A 22,883-nucleotide genomic window follows, 5' to 3' on the forward strand; every position below is an offset into this window, starting at 1 on the left:
ACCTTTGAGAGTATTTCCCAGCCCCCTTGCAATATACTTTGTTTCCACAAATATTTTCCCCATCCACGTTGGCAGACTATGTTTTGGCATCATTTTTACACTTAATAAATTTGTTATATGTTTACATTCTGTGGCAAATGACTTAAAAGTTTGTAGTCTTGGTCACTTTAGAGAAGTGACTGCCCCACCGGGTACTATAGAGAACCTGTCCTTGGCTGTTGGAGTTCGTCTGGCCCTTCCTCGAGGTGAAGGAGACGGTGGGAGCCCTTCCATTCTCCGATAATCGCTGTTGAGCCTCTCCTTTCTTTGGATTGCCTCATGCATTACACTGGCAGTGAAGTCTCTCTCATTAAGGAAAGCAATGGTCTCGTCCCTCTTTCGGCTCACGTATCCTTTTAAAACTGCGTTGTAGGGGTTTGATGTGGCATCAGCATCCGGATCTTCTTGCTGGTGTTTGAATTCCATGCGAGTGATGACAGGCAACAGGAACTGCTTTCCTTGTGTCACCACAGCCCCATCCTTGTGTGATAAACCCAAAGCCTCAGAGACCAGGCGTGGGGGCAAAGGCACCAAATCGCAGCCTGAGCGCTTGTCCACATACTGTTCAAACTCCCTGCGCACCAAAGCTACATCCTGCAAAGACTGATTCCTTCGCTCCTCGAGATCTGTAATTATTCGCTCGGGATACGACTGGCCAAACAACACACCTAAACCGTGAGGACAGCATCGATGTAATAAATCGATATATTAACTGTTGAAACTAAACTATGCAAAGCATGATTCCATAAATTTATCTTATTTAAAAAGTGAAGTACAATAGAAATTCTCACCTGCACGTTGCAGCATGGATGCAGGACATTTCCAGGGTTTGTGAATAAGCTCGTCAGGCAGATCTGCAAGTTCAGGACACCATTTTCTAACATAGGTACCGTAGGGGTCACAGGTCATTGCTGCGTCAACAGGGTGCATGACAAAGTTCCAGTGATCCAGGCCACACATGCCCCCATTCTGCCACATCATTGCATCAATGGCAACATCTGCATCCACCAGGGTGTCCTAAACATGCATGAGTTGGACACAGACAGGAAGTTGAGTAGTACTTATAAATATTTGTCAGGCATTTGGTGCAATATCTTTGTGAGTGCATTAGTCCCAGTGTGCACACGCATCTCACCTGGAACCAGCGATAGCCTTCTTGCCAAGGCAGATGAAGATATGCAATGAGAAAAGATGCCACTACATGTCTCATGTAGTTGTTCATCCAGCCTGTCTGCCACAGCTGCCTCATGGCTGCATCGACCAGAGGGTACCCTGTTCGTCCTCGCTGCCATGCCTTGAGGTGGCCCCGATCACTGCTCCACCGCAAAGCCTGCCAGTGGATGTAAAATGATCCATAATGTGGTTTAGGCCTTTATTACATATTAATAAACTGACGTGGTAACAAAAAAAATGTTATGGTATGGTTAATGTACACTTCGTAGTCTATAACTAATTTCCACCTTGTATGGAGGTCTGATGGATTCCCATGGGAGGTCAGGAAACAGCGTGAGCTGCCAGTAAGCCAAATCTCTCCACGCCAATTTGCGTTGGAACTTTAGGGGTCGACAACGTGCTCCTTTGGCATCCCACATTAACCAGCGTGGACTGAGCTGACCAAAATGAAGATAGGGTGACAAGCAGCTGGTGTTTGGAGCATCTGCCCTGCCTGACTCTTTTTCATATCTATACACACCTAGAAATAGAAATAAATATGTGGTGTTGTTCATTGCCAAGCCTGTTAAGACTGCTCCAAATACAGATAACCAACTGAACAATAGGTGCCTCACCATCATGAAGAAAGGCCTCTAGACGGGCTTGCGCTCCTCCTTCACTAAAATCCCAGGTCTTTCTAATGTTCACTGCCCAGTCAACCTGAATGCCAAAGAGAAAAGAAAGAAAACATTGACAGATGCGTGATTTAAATGATTTTTAAGTTGTTTTGTTTTGCCTTAGACCTTTGGTTTCTAACCATTGTGCCATCCTTCCTGCGGGGCATGCGTGCCAAGCCTAGTTCATCCAAACAGACCCCCTTTGGCCAGTGGGCAGGTGTAGGGAGAGATACCGGAGGGTCCAGGGGAACTCCTACTGCGGTCCCTGGGTTCTGTCTACAGCAGCTCATGAAGTGAGACACTGAACCTATTCCTACATCATAGAAAAACAATAAAAGTTCATCCGAATAGCCATATTGTAATTTAGGTATACATTATCAGCAAACCCAGTATGCACATAGAAATACACTTTGACTAACCTCGAAGGCCAACGCCCTCTGTGGTGACAGAATAAGGGTCTCTGAGACAAAAAGAGTGGAACATCCTGAATTCAACACCTTGTTTCTGCAGAGTCGATACTACCAGATCGTCTCTCTCCTTCAGCCAGGGCTCATACAAGGCATTAGCCAGCACTGTTCTTGCCCCAGTGTCTTTTATCAGCTCCTTAAGTGCCTTCAGAGAAGATTCAGCACTTGTCATCTCCCCATTTGCCTTGAGGAAGACAAGATGGCTGCCAATGTGCTCCAAAGATGAACAAAAACACAACAATGCCTGATGCAACCAGTATTTACCTATTTAAAAAAGGGAAGATACATTCAGACAATTAGAATACAGAGACTTACAAACAATGATTTCGTCAAGCACTATTATGAAGACACTGAGACAAAGTATTGCTATAACCACTGATTCCTTGATCAAACTTACAAGCTCCTCCCATAGCCACTGTAACGCCTGTTCCCTCCTCTTCTTCAGGGCTCCAGATGAAGACAGGTATGACAGGTGCACCCACTTCTAGTGACGCCACGAGAGCAGGATTGTCACACAGCCGCAAATCCCTCCTGAACCACAGTAACACTGGTGGTGTTGCTGATGGAGAACAGGGTAAACCTACAAGGTGCTGGCCAGTACATTTTCGCCTCTGCCGCCTATTCTTAGAGCGTTTTGGTTTCTGTGATTGATCCACATCTCCCTCCTGTTCTGAGACACACACAGTCCGACCTGTCCCGAGTGTCTGCTTATTAGGATACGTACTTATTTGAAACTCCATCTCTCTGGCTGTCTGTGGTGCACTCTCTCTCTTCCAGGATCCAGTTTGATTGGTGCAGTTGCTTCCTTCAGGCTTTAATATGGAATTCATCTGAACAGATCCTCTCTGATTTTGAGCATCTCCAGACTGCAGCGGTTGGGTTTCTTGGCTGGGAGACTGCAGAGGTTGACCTTTCATATCCAGTAGAGAGAGAGCCAAAGCAAGTTCCAGCTCGTCATCTTCAGTCTAAAATTTAATCAGGACAACCACTGTTATTACTTTTAAAACTATTCTTTAGTAGTTTAAAAATACGAATGTGTACACTATGCTCTAAATGACAAGACATTAGCTTTTATCAAAAACTACCAAAGGTGTTTCATTTATTTAAATGTATTATCTCTTTTAATTAGATGGGTGTGTACAGGCAAGGCTTGGTTTACACTCATCAAGTACTCCATAAGGGACACATACTAATGAAGCTTATGTGTAAGATCTGTAGTCACACATCTGTCTTTTTCTCAGGTGTCGGTGGCTAATCTAAACTTTACATCACTTCCACTTTCCCAAGCTGTCAACTTTGGTTGTGACATCACTGGTCTAGTCCAATCATATTTCTGTCGGCATTCTTCAAGCCAATCAGCTCACTCTGCACACTCTAAATCTCACTGCGCACCTGTCATTCTTCCTTGCAGACACCTTCTTTTAACCCAACTTCTCCCCATCACTGCCTCTCTCTTGTCACTCAGGCTCCATTCAAGCCTCCATCTTCATCTCCACCACCAATGTCTAGATTCCAGGAGGTCCTGATGCCCTAATCCTTATCACCACTGAGATTCCGTCCTGCTGTGATGGGCAGCATCACATGGATCTCTCAGGTCCTATGTCAGGTCTTTTTTGGATTTTTTCTCCTATTTCTTCTGGACATGACTTTCAGATACTGTTCATCTGCTTTAGATAGTTCTTTAGACCTGCCACTTCTTTTGTCCTGCACTTGTCCACTTTCCTCAAATTGTTTAGCTGCACAAAATGCCAAGGAAATGCCAAGTTTTCAGATAACTGGTTTCAAAATAACCTTGTTGATGCAAAAAACAAACAAACATTTATGTCTGTCAAATGGGTTATCTTTGACATTTTTCGTCAGTTCAGCTACACAAATGATGTGTTTTTAATACAGAGTGCCTACAGATACAATTTAAAATTGGTTCTTTCCTAACTTGTCTGTTATGCATTAAATTTCAGTGCTTTTTTGTGCTTGACTCATAGGTCACTGTTAAGTGGCCTAACAAACAAACAAACAAAAGCAATTTTCCCAAAACGAGTACCCATCTTTAAGTTCTTATAAATGACTTATTGGCCTATAATATGATGATGATTTAGAACACTTTATCAAAGCTACTTTTAGACATTTTTGGAAAAAACATCCTTACAAATCCCTACAAATACAAAAAATTGGGAGACATCATCTTGATGTTCTTGAGAAAGTGTCACAAATTAACGCAGATCCAGGGACTCCCTGTTCTCAAAAGGGCGAAACTCCAGCCTTGGCAGTGGTTTGCAGTTTCGGTGTAGAGCTGCTTCTGTACCGCCATGAGTAAGTCATTAATAGTTATTTATGTTTTCATTTATTTATTTACGTATTTATTTACTTTAGTTTAGGTTAGGCTAGTAGGTAAAATGAAAAAGTGACAGCAAAAACTTTTAAGTTGGTCCGTTTATGCTAAGATTAACACAACTAGCTAGCTAAAGTTACTTGTATCCTCAAATGCTGGAGTTTAAAGTTAATCTCTAAAAACGCCAGTCGTTTAATTAAGTTCTGCTGCTTCCTTATTGTGTTTTGTTCGTGTCGTTTTTTGTATGTATTTTATTTTTGTTGACTTAACCCTAGGTGTTACAAGTTCTCCAACCTAAATGCAATTCTATTCCTGAAACATTTACTGACCTTGGTGAAATATTCCTGGTAGATGGAGGTGAGACTGGCGTGCAGGAGTCTGTCACCCGTGGACAGAGGCTCGATGAGGGACAGAAACTGTGAGCGGGTCTCTCGGTGCCCCAGGATGGACACACACATGGCGAAGAAACCCTCGGGATCCTCTCGACCCTCCAGTACTTCCCCTAACCACCATTTAACTGTGGCTTGGGCATCCGCTCCTGAAGGAGGCATCTTCGAGTGAAAGGTGACTGAAATTTTAGTTTGTTTAAAAGTTTAAAAGCCTAAGCTCTGTATTCACGATCATCTCAACCTCCTGAACTACCAGTTACCAAACAACAGCTGATTTTCAGTTACACAAGCCATGTGTCAAATGTTTTGTAACCTGAGGTAAATTGTAATGAGTAAAAAGCACCAGTAGGGGGTGTACAAATCTAATATAAATGAGCTATGCAGGAGGCTAGTAAAGCCCATGGGTGTTGGGCTGTTTTTTTTTCCTTTCACAGCCTGTGAGTAACAGATGGGATTCCTTGTTTACATTTCATTAACTTGGCATTATGGCAGAACAATATAGACCTAATAAATGCTATATGAACGCCTGCTTTTGACATAGATTTGAGTCGATCTCTGTGTTTCATCTTCCTGTCCACAACACAATCATTTCTCTGCCAAATCTATACCTGTCAACTAAAATGTTTCATGCCCAGGGTCGCCACAAGCAAAATCCAATCAAATAGAGATCCTTGGTTCAATTTGAAGTGATGTTAAAATGCTGGAGGGGGGGGCATCTTCCTTTGGATAATCACTCTATAATTTTTACATAGCCTTCATCTTGACAGGAATGTGGCCTTTTTCAAGAGCAGCCTGTGATGTGACTGAAAAACAAAGCCAGGAGACAGGAGACGGTGTACCCAGCAGTGATTTTTTTTTTTTTTTAATCACAGTCTGTATTCAGACTGTTGAAGGGTTGCTAAGTAATTGATTTTTTTAATGAGACCATGAATAAGCTTTTGAAAGTACACAGCAGGGGACAATGATTTGTGACACTTGTGGAGCAAACTTTAAAATGCTTTGTATAGTTGATAAGCTCCACTTGTGATACTATTACAGGAATTACTCAGAAGTCTTATTTTACTTATACAAAAAAAATATTCTCAAGTGTTCGTCTAAAATGCGACTCAAGGCTTCGCAAACAAGGACATACGATCTGAGTTATTCAAAACTATTATGTGAAAAGTAGTGGGAGTGTAAGAAGGGAATATGGTGTTGAGTGCTGTGGTATGTGAATAGAGCAAGACCGAAAGAGAGGGAGCGGGAGAAAGAGATTGAGAGAGAGAGAGAATCAATAGTGTTTAGACAGAGAAGTGGAGTCTAAGTGTGTGATCAATAGAGAGCAGAGAGGAGAGATTAGCTGCTTTTCTCTTTCAAACTAACACTGACAAATTGGTGAATTGGTGTATCGGCCCTTGGGCTAAACGGATTGACCTGCTGTTTCCATGTTCTACCGTGTACTGTCAATAAAGATCTGTGTTCATTGTGGCTCTCAATGAAGAGGGTGAATGAAGCACCAAAAGAGAGAAAAAGGGGGAAAGGAAGGAAGGGAAATAGAGAAGCAGAACGGGGAAAAGCAAAAGTGCAGTCCAGGTGCCCACGTAGCGCTGATACTCGCGAAATGTCCACACCTCTGTCTCATTAACACACGCGTGTACTCACATGTGCATCCTCGTGCACATTGTTATAAAACCATAATAACGTCTCCAGGAAAATTAATGGAAAGACAGATTAAAAACTAAGTGAGGAGAAACGGGCCACTAGTGTAGCTATTTGCAACTCATAAATCATTCTGACACACCCACGCGCATGTAGACACTTGCATAGACTCACACACGCACATACACACAAGCACACACACGTACTGTAATTAACCACAGGCTATTTACTCTCTCCTGCTGTAAATTAGACATGCAGACACAGTTATTACATTAGGGGGATCTGCCATGCAGAATGCTAACAGGGGGAGGAGGAGGAGGGGAGACTCGTGCACATAACAACAACTGGTTCATACAAACATAAACATGCACGCACACACACATGCACACACATGCATGCATGTACACAAGAAAGAGGGTTTAGAAGAATCATAGACTGACGGGAGTGAAAATGAAGCTGCAGCACAGAGAATAGGGGCCCCCAGCTCTTTGTTCCCTGCTGCATTTCATTATCTGAAACGCCAGCCAACACACGACACACACACACACGCAACGCACCTCCCCCTTCCCTAAAGCTGTCTGCCTTCACTCCATGCATACAGCACAAAAAGAGGGGAATATAGAGATACTGCGTCAGTGCCATTCACTGGCATCTGTACTTGGTCATGGCAAGCATGTCTGCATGGTCATCCTTCGCAAATCAACCCATCCACACACTGCTCTGAGTTGACCACTTCCATTTAAACCTGGGATCACAGAAAACACAGTCCCATGAATTCTATTTCAAGCAGAACAATGGGAGATGAAGTCTTGATTAAAGCAAGTATTGATACTCTGTCTCAGGCAGCTTGTCTCCATTTAGTTCATCTGAAGTTTTTCTTATTTTTTTTCTGGCAGTCCTTCAGTTTGTGTGTGTGTCCTCTGGTTCCCCCTGCCTCCCTCACCCTTCTCTGTCCCTCTGTTTTCCCACGGTGATCGATAGCTCATTACAATCACTGACTGCAGCTCATCAGCACCTGTTAAGGTCTGGAGACACAGAAAAGGTGTATGTGCTTGTAAGGGTGCGTGTTTTCTGACGTGAGCTTATTGACAAATAGAAAATAACCATTCAAATGTCAAACCTAACCTTTGTTTTGTTCAAAATGAATTTTTCTGTCTTACAGCCAGTGCTGCGGGTGTCTAGTTTGTCACTTTGTCGCTTTATGGTCCATGGTCTTGGGGAACATCTTATTATGCAACTCACGTGGGTACCATGGTTTGTTGCTATGGTGATTGCCAAGGGAGCCAGAGTATTATAGGTGTTTATCCTAGACAGGAGCAAGGCTACTCTCCGTCTATCAGGACACGCTTCAATTTGCCACACAGTTTGGACCACACATTAAGATCAACACAGTCACAGAGGGACAAAGGGAAAACAGAGAATACAACACAATCAGGTCCGGATGCGATTTACTGGATAGATTATTCAGTATTCATATTCCTGGAAGAAAGACCTTGTTCAAACACTCAGTTGTTGGTTTAATGCGTCACTGCAGGGTTTGTTTTTGGAGAGGACAGGATGTGAGCCGAAAGAAGCAAACAGAGAAAAAAGACTGTTAGAGAGTACAAACCATGGTTAAAGGCAAGGAGAAAAGTGTAGACAAAAAAAGGCAAAATAAAGGAGACAATAGATAGACCTCGAGAAGTCCCCCAAGGATTCATTCACAGGATGTGGTCTAAGAAAAGCAGTAAATTGGCATAAGAGTGTGAACTTTTAAGGAAAAGGGGATAAAAATAGAGAGTATAATAAAGGGCTGAATAGACAACAAGTCTCTCAGCCCATGCATAAATTACACACACCATTTACATATTCATTATGTTTTGTGTTCTAATGAGAGTATTTGCTTAATAGCATCACCACCACCACTGCCAGCTTTTGTTTGACTCAAGAGAATTAAAAGAGTGGGAGAAAAAAAAAGAAAAACAAGGGAGCAAGGGTCATCTTGGTAAAGTGGGTGAGGTCAATGGTACACAATCAATTTTACTGATGATCGTATCAATCATATTGCTGTATTGTTCGTGTGTGAACGAGCACAACCTACTCAAGGCTCTAGGAGATGTGAAGGGAAACACACATGATGGGGGGTTGGTTAAAGTTAATTAAAACAGCACAAGCTCTCTACAAACTCGGGGCTCTCTTCGTCCTTCTCTTGTCTCAGTGGAATAAGTGAGTGCTGCTGTAATTACCTACAGGGCAGTCACTGAGAGCATTCCTTCAGGTGCCAAAAAAAGTCTTTCAAATGACAGCAAAGATTTGCAGAGTGACTTTAAGGAATGAAAAGTTTCTATGTCTGTGAAGTAATCTTGCTCATATATAGCGGTGCAACATATAAAGTGTTGCATACAACCTGAAGCGGTATTTTTTTTTTGTTAGAAAATAAATGAATGAAATAAGGGGAAAAGAGAGGGATGGAAATGAAGAGACAGGGGGAAGGGCAACGGAGGGATGAGCTACAAATGAGAGCGATGGCGGTGGCAGGTTGGCACAGTGCCATCCAGTCAGGACTTGAGCAGGGGCGGGCATGGGCATGGGAAAAGGGGCGAGGAGGAGAATAAGAATGAAAGAGGAAGAGAAACAGACCTCCATACTGCTACCATGGTGGCACCTTGGCACAGGCATAATGGGGCGTAACGAACAAGAGACTGGGCAGAGAAAGGGAAGATGGGAAAAATATCAGAGGATAGCGGAGCATAGAAGTAAGTAAGATGCCAGCAGGCAGAGGAGGACTCGGATATCGATAAACGACGGAATCATAGGATGTTGAGGAGAAAGATGGACAATACTTTAAATTTGTAAATGGACGATAGGTCGCAGAATGGGAAACAGCGTTGGAATTATTGTAACCGTTATTAGATTTTTCTGCCTTTCTATACCAGCTGCAGCGTGCCATCCAACGGGCAGCATGCCAGTTTGTACATGTGGCATGCCCGAAGCATTCGAAGCTAATGGCGGAGAACTGTCATAGTCAAAGACAAGAGGACTCACCTCCGAGGATTTGCTACTAATCACCATTTGTTTGTTTGGACAAAGCCAAGAAGAGGTGCCCGGGCAACGGTTGCCAGCGATTTAGTGATGGCATCTTTTCAGGGGTGGCAAGGGCACAGGGAGAAAGATGGCACGCTGCCAAAGCAACATAATGCACACATTAGTAAACAGAAACCTCCGTACGGTGAGCAAAACATTTCGGATGCCTTGAACGTTTTTGGCGGTGGCATCCCCTCAAGGGAAAGACTGGAAACAGAGATGGCACCATGCCAAACACAAACTGCGAGGCGTTCGCGGGCACAATCAAAAGATACACTAAAATGTACTAAATGCCGCGGCAAAAAAAGAACTACAACCAGAACTACAAATGTAGCCGTGGTGGGAGTTTCTGAGAAAAACTATTTCTGTGATGCCAACTCTGCTCAGTGCCAGCTGCTACACTGAAAGGATGCTGCTGCCCATTACAAAAATCTAAGAGGAGGGATCATACCATTCCAGTATGGGCAGAAAGACTATGTGGAAAGAGAGGAATAATGAGCAAAATGAATAACGGATGCAGAAGGAGGAAAATGGTGAATTTTGTGCTTAACGAAGAACAGTGGGAGTGGGTGGACAAGGATGATGAAGAGCCTCTTTCCTGCACTTGCACACCTGGGATCTTCTTAAAGGGATATCCCCTCAGACTGCTGTGTGTGTTTAAAGGGAGGGATGTGTTGGCATCATCTCCAGGGTGTCAAGCTGTGTTTCTCTATTGCCAGTCAGGGAGGGTTCTGCAGTCATCAGAGGCGGGCAACTGTCTGGGCATCTCATCTGCAGCTAATTAACAGCCACACACTAATTCTAACAGCCGATCATAATTAGCGATTTAATCGCTCGTCAACGCTCTTCTCCCCCCCTAAATTGTGCCTCCTATTTGGACACGTGCGGATAAGCTAAGGAACGCCGGATTCCTCCCTCACTCCCTCCCCCTCCCTCATCCTTCCTTCCTTCATCCTTGGCTCCAGACTCCAGTGGGATCTTAATTAAGCCTGGGCTTCATTATGCAAATGGAGTACAATAAACGACAGCAGAGGTGGAGCTGGATACAGACTAAAACGGAACGGTGGGAGGGGAGCACTGAAAGTGGAAAATGAAGAGATGTGGAAGGTTACTAAAATCGTCTATGTAATGTTACTACAGTAATAGTAGTAAAGTTGTTGTAACTTGTATGTCTGCAGTGCGCACACTACCACATGAGGCGTGAGAACCAGTGAAACCAGCTCTCTGATTCGCCATCTCTGCTGGCATTGGGAAAACTTCTCTGAAATAACAGCGGATATGCAAAATGTCATTTCTCACAAAGGAAATTTCAAGGAATGGTGAAGGAAAGGGAATATTGACAATGAACCCTGTTAATATCACCAGTTGGCTGTTGTCGTGGATACAAAGGAAGATGGTAGAGATAGGGAGAGAGAAAAGAGGCAGACAGAAACACTGACAGCAGCAGCAGCATGGCAGCTAATGTCATCTCAGTTTAATCATCGCATGGGATCATGGGGTTCATGAAAATTCATTTGCATATCATTAAATGGAGAGAGGTTATTTGGTGCGGCTAGCCAAAATGGGATTGGATGAAGGAAGAGGGGGGGAAAAAGGAAAATGTAGGGGCTCGTTATTAAACTGCAATGTTTTATAGTCCGCCAGCCGATTCATTTAATTTGGGCTTAATTAAAATGTGTCAGACTCAATCAATCATTCCAACAGGGATACTATCAGTGTTTCAGTCTGAAAAAAAAGACTAATCACTGAATATGCGGTCGGACATTTTCCAATAACATTTTGAGTGCTTTAGTCTAATGTGAGCTTGACCAATCGACTTCCATTTCTGATTTATCTGAGTGGTGTGCATCGAAACAGCCTGTAACTTCTGTGTACTGTGTGCGCACAGGGCTATTTCTGACAGGTGGTGATGCCACCCTGTGTTAGTCAATAAGGGGGCAGCCTGCACTGTCTTTTTGACCTCTGCGATGTGTATGTATGTGCTTGCCTGTGTGCATTTCTCATTTGCATAAGTGATGTAATTAGACCACCCTTTCTCATGCAGATCAGTTTGACAACATGGCAATCACTTTAACAGACATGCAGCCGCACACTCAGAAATACACACACAGGACAACACACTCTTGCTGCCGTGACCACCCCCATATCATGGGGAGTCTGTTGTCTGTGAGCAAAAAGTGTAAAGATTAACATAATCCAGCTAATAAGTGTGAGTAATATTCACAGAGTGACGCGTGGCATAGACACTGTCCTGCTGATGCGTATTTGTATCTCATTATAGATGTAAAGTACTGTGGTCGCCAGTGAGGCGGGAGGGGGAGTGGTGGCGGTGGGTGGGGAGCCTTCATGAAGTGTGGGCCTGAATAAAGAGACACAGAAGAACAACAATAAACTGCACTACTTGGGGGAAAAAAGTTACTCTATCCTTCCTTTGAAAAAGTTATTGATGTAATATAAAGACAAATTACACGGGGTACCTCATAACCAGGATGCTGGAGATTGCTAAAGGAAGTTTTTCCAATGTCTCCACAAAATCGGAAAGACAAACCCACTGATTTTGTATCTGTTTGTTTACAGTACTGAGAGGCACACTGAGTCGGGTTTTTGCTGCAGAATATAGGAATTATAAATAGAGTGTATTTGCGCTTGCAGGCTAGCTCTGCCACATGATTGATTAGGATGGTGTGACGACCATTAAAAAGTCATTTAAAAGATGGATAGGGACCACATTTCCAAATAAAAACCACTTTATACCTGATGAAGTGCTGAACAAACTCTCCTTCAAAGACATTTACTGATTACTCTCTGGGTATGAGTGAGTGTAATGTGGGAAGCTCCCGTGAACTCAGTGTAGCCTCCGCATCAGCTGTAGAGGACTCCAAAGCACTCGTCTCGACAGTCAGGAAAAGGGTGGTCAAGGCTGTAGTTAAAAATACCCCCTCAAAAAAAACAAAAAAACTGACATCTTTTTAATATTTTGGATTTAAAGCAATATATTAATTTGGTCTGAGGTGTAATCTGTGTGCACAGGTACGCACACACAGGCACGCACACACATGCACACACTTGACTGAAATCTGATAGCGCAGCGTCGCTTCAGCTCAAGCCTTATCCTAAGAAACAGAGGTGCGTCTGAATGTGCAAATATATTTCAGCTCTGTCTCTTTAACTCGGGGCTCCACCACAGCAGCATGCTTTGGGATTCATGCATAAACATGAGCTGGCCTTTCAGCTCTCTCCTCACATAACCAATCTAAATCTAAATGAGCCCCCACTACAGATACACCAGCAGGCAATGACATTACTCCCCAGCCCAACCCCCTTCTCTACCCTACTACCCCCAGTGACACATATACACCAGCAGGCAATAATTTCACGCTATCCCTCAAAGCCCCCACCACCTCCACCTACTCTCCACACGCATACACTCACTCGAACCCCCTTTTTTGCCGCAACCCCACCAGCTGCACAGTACTCATTTGATTAAGAGGGGGAGGACAGGGAGAAGGAGAAATAGTGGGGGATCACTTTATCAGGATGACTTTCTAAGATGGCTATCATGAGCTACGAAGCTATCTCAAGCCCTTTTCTGTGTTTACCTTCCTATTGTTCTCGCCATGTATCTGCTTGTCTCCTCCCCGCAAACCCAATCAGAACAACCCCAAGTTTCACGGTTACATCTTCCATTGCCGCATTTCTGTGTAACAGTTAAATGAAGGGCTACCCGCGAGAGAACAAGAAGCAGATACAGGTTTGTGCTCGACTTGTGCGCGTGTCTGATGGAACACTACATTCCCATGTTCATTTAAGTTTTTTTTCCCCCTCTCCAGCAAGTTGTCTCATCAACCACTGGGAAGTTTTACATAAGAAATGAGCAAATAATAAAATCTTCTCTACCAACCTAAGCTGTGGTCTTTGAAATGTTGCATATGAAAATCTGTGTGTCCTAAATGTGCTGTAGTGTGCAATTTTCCTCCCCTCTCTCCCAGAGTCGTAAAACACATTATCATCATCAGCAGCAGCAGGAGCAGCAATGTAATTCATCCGAGGTCGTTAATATTCATCATATCATTTAGTCACAAAGGAAACTCATCTGGCTGAATGTCACAGATGTAATTAATGAAGTGACCCCAGAGGTCATGGCTCCATTCACCAAACGCCTTCCACACTCAGCCGTGTTACGCACACACGGCTGCACATCAAAAGCCTCCCAAGCCAGACACACACCGCCGCCGAACATACAACCTGGAATATGAAACACACATGTAACAAGCAGACACCCTCGCATACCACAACATTCACAAAATGGCTTCTCTCGGCTACACCAAAGGGATGAGACCAGAGCGTGCACCAAAGCAGACTTTATTTAGCTCAGTGGAGTACGGGGAGGGAAAGGAAGAGAAACACACACCAGCACAACTGGGGTAGGGAGAGTATAGAGACACACTAAACCACTGGAGCAGGACATAAGGACAGGTGCACATCACAGGTATCTTTTTGGTCATCACTATGGCAACAACATATCCAGAAAAAAAAAATGAAAAGAATTGTTTTACCTACAGTAAGGATAACAGAGTCTCTTCACCATAGAGTACTCCAATATGTACATCTTACAGTCACTAAGATCAAGAGAATACGAGAGAAATTAAATCTGAAATAATCAGTATATTTAAAAAAAAAAAAAAACTGCCTTTGTGGTATTTGGAATGCACATTTCTGTACAGAAGAAAGCTCATTGGTATTGTCGTAAACATTGGTTAGTTAAGAACGAAACATGACAGAGTTAGTCAGTCCACATCCTTTGGAAAGTCGGCTGTGATGTCAGTCTGAGTTTAGCAAAGCTGTTTAAGCTGGACAAACGGACAAGAGACATTGCAACACAGAAAGACATCAACCAGTAGAGGGTTTGGGGCTGAACTCCTTCAAATAACTGCAGTATCTCCTTAAGCATTGAGAAGTAAATGCCCCCGGAGGGTTTCTCTCAGACTGGAAGCTTTAACATAAAAAATAGAAATAAAAAAATTCTGATATTACGAAAGCCATTTCTGTTTTCTGAGAAAGAGTAATTATTATGATACTGTAAAAAAAAAAAAACTTGATGGAATTGAGCCCCACATATCCATTTGTTTCTGAACATAATAAAAGAGGAGCAGTTTATCAACAGCATCACAGGTATCATTACAGTTTGTAGTCATTAAAGCCTAGTGGTAAAGCGATCAGAGCATGCATCTTTCTACAGTATCGTTAGAAACTACAGTACATTAGCAGCAAACTGGACATCCTTAAGGGCTGAAGTTCAACACTATGGTATAAAAGAAAAATAAACTGCAACATTTCTCAAGAGAAGTAAAACTCTTCAACCGCTATATTACAGACTGCCATGGCTCTAGTTTGGGGTTTTGGTTACAGTCTCCAGTGTGCTTATGAGAGGCAGAAAACAGTAGCTTAGATACAGGGACTCCTTCCTTCTTTAAAAACAGCAATACATCGTCAAGTAAACAGTAGCGCTTATTTTTTTGTAGGTCATATGGTTAAAGTATTATCACGTCTTTGGATTTTTGTCTTAAAGCATTAATTATTGTTTAGCTATTATTGTTATATTATCATTATTACAGATAGAATAAGGACTGGTTGCAAATGAACAGAGGAAGAAAGGTAGTGAGAAAAAGCGGAAAGTGGGTAGGTGGGGAGGGAGAAAAGGAGGGAAAATAAATTAAGTGTACAAAAATAACATCAATAACATCCGAAGTTTTTTCTCAGCTTTGCGCAGTAGCTCTCTTTCTGTAAGTGGAAAAGAGAGCCATGTCTCAAACATCCAATGAAGTCTCGAGTCAACCATACAAAAGCTAAATACTGTACATTTACCCCTCACACTATTAAACACTTTAGTTTCAATAAGGTTCTTTTTTTTGTAACAATCTATTACTCAGAGGTGAAAAGCTCAGATCTTTGAAATACAGAGATGTTTTTTTTCCTTTTTTTTTTTAAAGATATCCTTTAATACTTAGTCCATGGTTAAACCGTGTCTCTTCTGTTTTAAAAACAGAAAAGTCCAGTATTAAGATCACATTTGAAGCAGAGCCATGTTGAGCTGTTGACCTGAGCATAGAAAGCTTTACATTAATCACATAACATTGGTAAGCCATTGGTATATTCAAATAGAACGGAAAGGCAGTAAGTCACCTCGCCTGAACATATCAAAGCTGTCATAATCTTTTCATAATCATGACACTATTATATCGAAGCAAGACAGTTTATCTCAATCCATAAGATTTATATTAAGAAACTATGACTAAACACACACAACGTAAATTCGAGTTTGGTTAAAGTTTTCATATACAGTTTAATGGTTGAGTGCTATAAAAAAATAGTTTGCCCCTTTCGGGACAAACTGGCCTTTACTTTCTGTGCTATTTGGGCTGTTATCCACTAAAGGAACATAGAAGGAGTACATGTACAACAGAAGACTCATCATTGGCTTTTGGAGGGTGAAGCTGCATTCTAGCACCGTGTCAGTCTATTGGTACTCGGCTTACCTATGCCAGCTGCAGATCTCACCCCTTCACCGTACAGACGTCAGCTCTGCAGTTTGTTATTGAAAACAAACGTGTTCAAACGAAATCCACAGACATGTAAAATTTTGGTTATGAGCTTTGGAATCTGAGTCAGTCTTTACAAAAGCTCTATGCTAATATCCCTGTGTATTTCAAGGATACAATTCAGTTTTTTTTTTCCTCTTCTTTTTCTTCTTCCACTTCTAACCGTTTTTTCTTCAAGTTTATTTTTTGGAGCTCTCTATTTACACTAAAATCTCTTTGACATTTTTTTTTGTTCCAGCCTCGTACAGACTGGCACTACATGCTACACAGCTAGTCATCTAGCACTGGTCTGGTGGAGGGCCCACTGTGAGTCTGTCGTGCAGACTGAGAGGTAGACTGCAGGTCTAGCTGGGCAGTGAGGTCACATACTTTGAGAATGCTCTTTGGCCTCTGTGGCATCTGGTTGGTTTTAATCAAGGTGGAGTTTGGTTGTAGTAAGGTGTCTGACTGAATAAGGAGAGAAGCTCTTTTTAGAAAGAACAGACTTGGGCAAGAGTTGAAGGAAAATATGAAGACTGGAAAGCTGTGGTTGACAGGACGTGGTTTGTGCTCTCTCCTACTTTTAGCTGAGAGAGTTTGTCTTTGGGCCACTGCAACTCGGCTTCTTTGGGGCGTTCGTGTTAGAGGGTTGGCAGCAAGTGGACATGGTGTTTGTTTGGAGGAAGATGGCAACTGCAGGAGGGGTTTTGGTGCGAACATAGTTGAAGGAAGCAGTCCGCCTCTCTAAGCTCTGTCTCTCTCCCCTGTTCCCGCCGAGAGCTCAGCATGCTCCCTCTCAGCAGAGTCAGAGCTCAGGCTCCTGGCCCTCTTCTCCTTAGCTCTGGCATTTTGGAACCAAACCTACAAAGAATATTTAAACAAAACAAATGTCAACAATCATCAAATATCATTTTAAAGATTTTTCCTCTTTTTTATCTTAAATACCTAAAAGCAATTACCTGCACCACACGGTGAGGCAGTCCCAGCTCCTGGCCCAGTGTCTCACACTCTTGTCGGTTGGGTGTGCGATGGCTTCTGTAAAAGTCTTTTAGCTGGAGTAACTGGAAGTGGCTCATCTGTGTCCTTTGGCGCTGCTGTTGTTGATGGTGGTGCTGCTGCAGAGTTTGTGTCTCACCCCAGTCTGAGCTTGGACCCACAGATCCTTCAGGACTAAGAGACCCTTGGTCAGCCATACTGGAACCTTCCTCACACGGGTATTCCTCATCATCTTCCTCATAGTCATCATCCTCCTCGGGGTTGTTTAGATGAGTGGTTATAGGCAAAGTAGTTAGGGGTAACTTCATACTTGACTCTCGGTTGCTGATGACATGGCCGTGGTTTGGGATTGGGCTGGAGGATATCGATGGACCCGGTCTGTCCATGACAGACATAGCCATCCCAGACTGCCCACTGGATCCATTGCTCATTGTTAAGTTGAAGCCTGCTCTTTCAGCCTCTGCCCAGTGGCGTGACCTCATGTGTGCATCTAGAGCACTTTTCACCTTGAAGAGAGCCCTGCAGAATGGGCATCGCAAGTGGTTCAAACCCAAGCTGAAACTGGATCCTGGCCCCATTGACCGGAACTGCCCTTTTCTCTCTCTCGCTCGTGTATTCTGAAACCAAACCTGTGAAAAGAAGGAAGACGTGCTTTAAAATTCAGCTGAACCAACACCACAAAATTATCATCTCTGTCTTCTCATCTATTCAGTACCTGAACCACTCGTCTGGTCAGACCAACATCGCGTGCAATGCTTTCGAGGACTCCTCTGGTGGGGTTAGAATCCAAGCTGTAGCGCTGATACAACACTTCAAGTTGTTCTGGAGTGATGGTGGTTCTCTGACGTTTATCTCTTCTGTGCTCCTCCTCGACCTCTCTGCTGCCCCTTTGGCCCTCAAAACCGGTCTCTGATATATGCGCTGTACCCTGCTTTATGGTTGTCAGGGGATGTGTAAGGGTGTTAGTAGAGTGATCAGAGAGTGTATTCTTCATTTGTAGGCTGTTTAAGTGCGAAATCATGGGAAGTGTGGGATTTGAGTGTATCTGGGAAAGCATTTGGCTCGCCATTAAGGGATGGTTGGGGTGAAGCATCATATAAGGCATGGTTCGGTCTGTGAAGCTGGAGTGGAGGAGTTGCACCTGGGATTGAGCTGCTAGGAGGTGTCTGGTCTGATGTTCCTGCCACAGCTGGAATGATGGCAGGGATGCTGGACAGAGATTGCACTGGAATTGAGCCTGGGTTTGGAGCTGGGTTTGCTGATGGGTTTCAGTGGATGGGCAAGCTGCAGTATCAGTGTGACTTGTTTCAGACTCTAGAGCAGAAGGAGGGGTGGGTGATGTCTCAGGAGCCTTTTCAACAGCTTGATCTGAAGGAGGGTTGTGTGTATTCACCTGGTCTGGATGAGATGTAGTGTGTACTGTTTTCTGTAAAGAGGAAGTAGCAAGAGGCTGGGATCTTTCTAGAGTACCTTCTGTTGGCAATTTGGTCTCAGGTTGTAGAGAAAACCCTGTTTTCATGGCTGGAATAGTTTCTTTATGCTGGATTTCTGCATCTGAAATTCTTTTTTCAGTATTATCAGGAGCTGTGTCTATGTTAGTTCGAGGTGAACTTATTTTATCTTCTTGTTTCTTTTGAGCAGGTGTCGGTTCACCTTTGGCTACAGGATGCTCACTTTCTGTGCAGTGAGTGGAAGAATCAAGGGCAGGTGAGTCAGGTTGGGTGTAATACTCGTACGTCAGATCCATGGAGTTTTCATTCTGAGAGTCACCTTGTCCTTCATCCTCACAGCTATTATCCTGATTATTATCATCATTCTGATAGCAGCCATTTTGCTGCTTGTGTATGTTGTCAAGCTGGCTCTTCACCTCTAATCCATCATCAGTGCCTCGGTCTTGATTTTTGCGGGCTCTCTGCCTGGCATTTTGGAACCACACAACAATGACCCTGTTAGGGAGAGATAACAGAGCAGACAACCTGTCATATTCTTCCTCTCTGGGGTAGGGAGTGGCCTCAAACACCCCCTGCAGGGTTTCCAGCTGCTGCTCCGTAAAGCGGGTTCGTGAAGAGCGTCGGCCCCTATGGTGTTCTCCTCTATGCAGGTCTGTTGTCTGAGGCTGTGGGGAAGCGTTGTGTGGGAGCCCAGGGGACAGTGAACATGGGGAAAGAGCCAGAGACTGGTTTTGTGCTATGTCCTCTCTGGAGTCCTCCAGGGCTGTGGTTGGGGGGTTATTAAAATTATAAGGAGAATCCTTGTCTCGCTGGCGCTCTTTAAATAAGGTGTTGCGGAACCAGTGTTTGATGACTTTGTGAGGCAGACCGGACGAAGCAGACATCTTGTTGATCTCTTCATCATTAGGGAGACTGTTAATATTGAAGTGTTTCTTTAGAACAGCTAGTTGTTCTTCAGAGATGCGTGTTCGGGTTCTCTTCCCCTGCTGCTGTTCAGGTATTGTTGGGCTGGCTTGACTTTGCTGTCCTGCTTGGATAGGGCTGGGTTGGGATGGTTGGCCAAGCAATGCAGGATTGAGCTGTGGAGGCTGACCTAACAAAGCTGGGCTTAGCTGTGACTGCTGAGCTAACAAAGCTGGGCTCAGCTGTGACTGCTGAGCTAACAAAGCTGGGCTAAGCTGTGGTTGTTGCCCCAGCAGTGCAGGGTTAAGTTGAGACTGGTAGAGTTTTGCAAGCTCAGGGTTTACACTCGAGTCTAACCAAGGCTGGGGCTGAAGAGCTACAGACTGCATCACAACAGGAGGGAGGAGCGGTAGCTCCATGGGGAAAGGAATTGGTGGTAGAGAAAGCTTTGGTAGGGGTAGTGGTGGTATAGGAAGTTGAGGCAAGGAAAGAGGGAGCATAGGTATTTTGGGTAAGGGAAGAGGTAAGGGGGGAGTGTTTTGGGAAGTAGTGGCAGCAGGTGTGGTTGAGATATGGATGGGTGTCTCATGCTGTGAAAAATCTTGAGGTTGACCAGGAGAAGCAGGAGAAGCTGAAGGGGCAGTTACTGTTAGGTCTGAAGCTGTAGCATCCGCTTTATTCATGGGTTCTGAAATTGGTGAAGATTCAAGGGTTTTAACTTGAGCCTTCATTGGTTCTGGTGCTTGTTCTGATTCTGAGCATGCAGCTGAAGCAGGAGCTGGAGCTGGAGGTGGAACTTGGGCACAAACAGCTGAATCCTCTTCAGATTTAGGTTGTGTAAGTGGGTACATCTGGTCATACTGAAGCCTGTATTCTCTGGAAAACCTCTCCAGGACAGCAGTGGGGAACAGCATTCTGTGAATATACTCCTGGTGGCTTTTCAAAATCAATGCATCTGAAAAGAACTTGCCACAGTCTCTACACTTCTTCCCTCTTTCACAGCATTTCTTCTCTTTATTAGTCGATTCTTTGCCTCTGTTCTCACTTTTCTCTTCTGTCAACCTTTCTATGTTTCCATTGCCTTCCACTCCTTTGTCACAGCCCTCAATCCTTCCAGCCTGTAGTTTACAAAATAGATCTCTTTCCTCTTCTGAGCATACTTCCATCTTGTTTATATCAGAACACTCTTGCTTATCTGGTATTTTTTGAGTGGCTGTCTGCTGCTGGTGCTTGTGTCTACTCTGTATATACTGCAGTGCTAACTCATAGCCATAACTCTGCAGCAGGGCTCTGAGAGGCTCCCCATTCACAGCAGCATAGGGCACTCTGGGAGGAGGACACTGCAATCCAAGAAGATGAAATGAGGAGGAAACGGCTTCCTCCTCCCGACTCTCATTTTTAACAACAGGAGCATGCATTTCTCGTTTTTCTTCCTCAAAACTAGAATTGCTGTTTTCTTTTTCTGTCTGGTTAGTAGGGGGGTCACTGCAGACTGCATCAACCTTTGCTTCACTATGTGAAAGATCCTTTGGTTGGGTATTAACTGAACTTGAACTTTGTTTCTGGGTTTGTTTCTCATCCGTTTGAGTCTCCCTTTTAGCCTCTGTCTTAACCTGCTCTTTCAGGATAGAGCTGGCAGATATCAAGTGGCTAAATTCTGGGCTACTAACAATGAACTCTGGGTTGAGCTTCATTTCTCCAGACATGTAAAAGGGCAGAAGAAGTTGCTGCTGAAGAGAAAGCAAATTGTCTGGGGTCAGGGAGAAGTGTTGTTTAAGGAGATTCTCTGGCCCTAAGGGAAGGTGTTGCATAACTTGAGACTGGAGCAAAGCTGTGTGCTGCTGTAACTGAGCTTGGACCTGTGCCTGGGCTATCTGCTGCTGTTGTATTAGCATTAGCTGGTTTCTTGAAGCTAGAAGATCTGACACTCGCTTTTTAGCCTGCGTGCTCTCTGTTGGGTTGGACAGGATCGGCTGAGTGTCAGCTACTAAGCCAGAACCAGCTAGAGAAGAATTTGACGAGCTCACGCCATCTGGCCTCTTGGTGAAAGGCAAACTCTTCAATGTTTCTTCTCTAGTGGTAGTGGCCTGAGTAGCTGTAGTGGGGACAGACTGTGGAACAGCTACAGTAGATGCAGGCGTCTGCGATGTGGGATTCTGAGCGGCACGAGCTCTAGTCTGATGAAGGACTGATCGAAGGTGTATATCCAGTGTGGAACTCTGGCTATAGCCCACTCCACACAATCGGCAGCGGTATGGTCTAGGATCTGGGCCGCGGGGAGCCTCAGGAGCAGCAACACTAGTTCCAGTTTCCTGCAGGGCTCGTCTGGCCCGGTGGAGATGGGACACAGAGTTATAATGGACCAGAAGGATTGTTTTCTGAGTAAAAGATTCAGAACATGTGGTGCACTTATAGGGCCTGGATGGATCCAGATAACGGTCCATTGTGGGGTTAGAGCTCTTTTTGACAAGAGAGCTAGAACCAAGTTCTGATAAGATCTCCTCATGTGGCCCTTTCTCTGGCTCAGTTAAATCCTCCTCACCTCCATCCACTTCAGAAACCATGCCTTTCTCCTTATTTTTAACTTCACCTTTTTGTTCCTCTTTTCCCTCCATGCTTATTGCTTCTTCATCTATGTCTTCATCCTCTCCCTCTCCTGCTTCTTGACCCACTTGGGGTGATAAACTAAAATCTTGTTGAGCTGAATTCTTGTTATTCTCCATGTATTGCACAGTATGAGGTGGCAAGAGTGTATTCTGTCCCTGTGTGTTGTCCAGCTGTGAGTGTGTGTTCTGCATGTGTCTCTGCAGGGCCTCTTGACTGCGGCATTGTCTAGAACAGAGGGGGCACTCTGTCGCCGCCCTCATGGCATGGTACTGCCAATGCAGCTGGAGCTTCTCCTGAGTGGGGAACGCCAAGCTGCACCTGCTGCAACGGAACCGGTAACCATGACGATCAGAAAGGGGAGGGGGGTCACCGGGTGGTGAGGTGGGAGGCGAGGAGGGGGGGATCTGAGTCGGGGATTGGGGAGCCAATCTGCCATTGGAAGGGTGAGTGGTGTTGTCTTCTAGGGGTGGGGTGAGAAGAGCTGTGACATCTTTGGGTGCGGCTACGTCTCCCTCAGTGTTCTCCACTGAAATGCCTATAAAATGTACAGATATAATAGGCTGTGAGCAGGGCAAATAAAAGTAGCATGGTGTG

At 44.2% G+C, this 22,883-nt stretch overlaps 2 protein-coding genes and 1 long non-coding RNA gene across 3 annotated transcripts in view; 1 reads left to right on the forward strand and 2 right to left on the reverse strand.

Annotated features, from left to right (window-relative positions):
- Positions 1 to 5,544, reverse strand: si:ch1073-390k14.1 (deoxyribodipyrimidine photo-lyase). The gene is made up of 9 exons (XM_031737296.2): positions 4,994 to 5,544; positions 2,733 to 3,300; positions 2,288 to 2,599; positions 2,009 to 2,181; positions 1,827 to 1,911; positions 1,500 to 1,732; positions 1,175 to 1,369; positions 831 to 1,056; positions 1 to 707 (listed from the first exon to the last, which is right to left on the reverse strand). Exons 1-9 carry the CDS (start codon positions 5,213 to 5,215, stop codon positions 163 to 165), a joined length of 2,559 nt encoding a protein of 852 aa, XP_031593156.2. The 5' UTR covers positions 5,216 to 5,544; the 3' UTR covers positions 1 to 162.
- On the forward strand, positions 4,531 to 19,036 carry LOC120441218. The gene is made up of 3 exons (XR_005613890.1): positions 4,531 to 4,645; positions 5,016 to 5,228; positions 18,970 to 19,036. It is a non-coding gene; the product is annotated as an uncharacterized LOC120441218 (long non-coding RNA).
- Positions 14,103 to 22,883, reverse strand: part of LOC116318277 (zinc finger homeobox protein 4-like) — a 17,372-nt gene continuing 8,591 nt past the window's right edge. Inside the window, exons 9-11 of the mRNA XM_039615492.1 lie at positions 18,044 to 22,824; positions 17,292 to 17,957; positions 14,103 to 17,193 (exon numbers count right to left, since the gene is read on the reverse strand). Coding sequence (XP_039471426.1) covers positions 17,077 to 17,193; positions 17,292 to 17,957; positions 18,044 to 22,824 — 5,564 coding nt within the window. The 3' untranslated portion in view covers positions 14,103 to 17,076. The remainder of the gene's footprint in view (positions 17,194 to 17,291; positions 17,958 to 18,043; positions 22,825 to 22,883) is intronic.

Source organism: Oreochromis aureus, linkage group 7, assembly GCF_013358895.1.
Source record: "Oreochromis aureus strain Israel breed Guangdong linkage group 7, ZZ_aureus, whole genome shotgun sequence".
Classification (NCBI taxonomy): domain Eukaryota; kingdom Metazoa; phylum Chordata; class Actinopteri; order Cichliformes; family Cichlidae; genus Oreochromis; species Oreochromis aureus.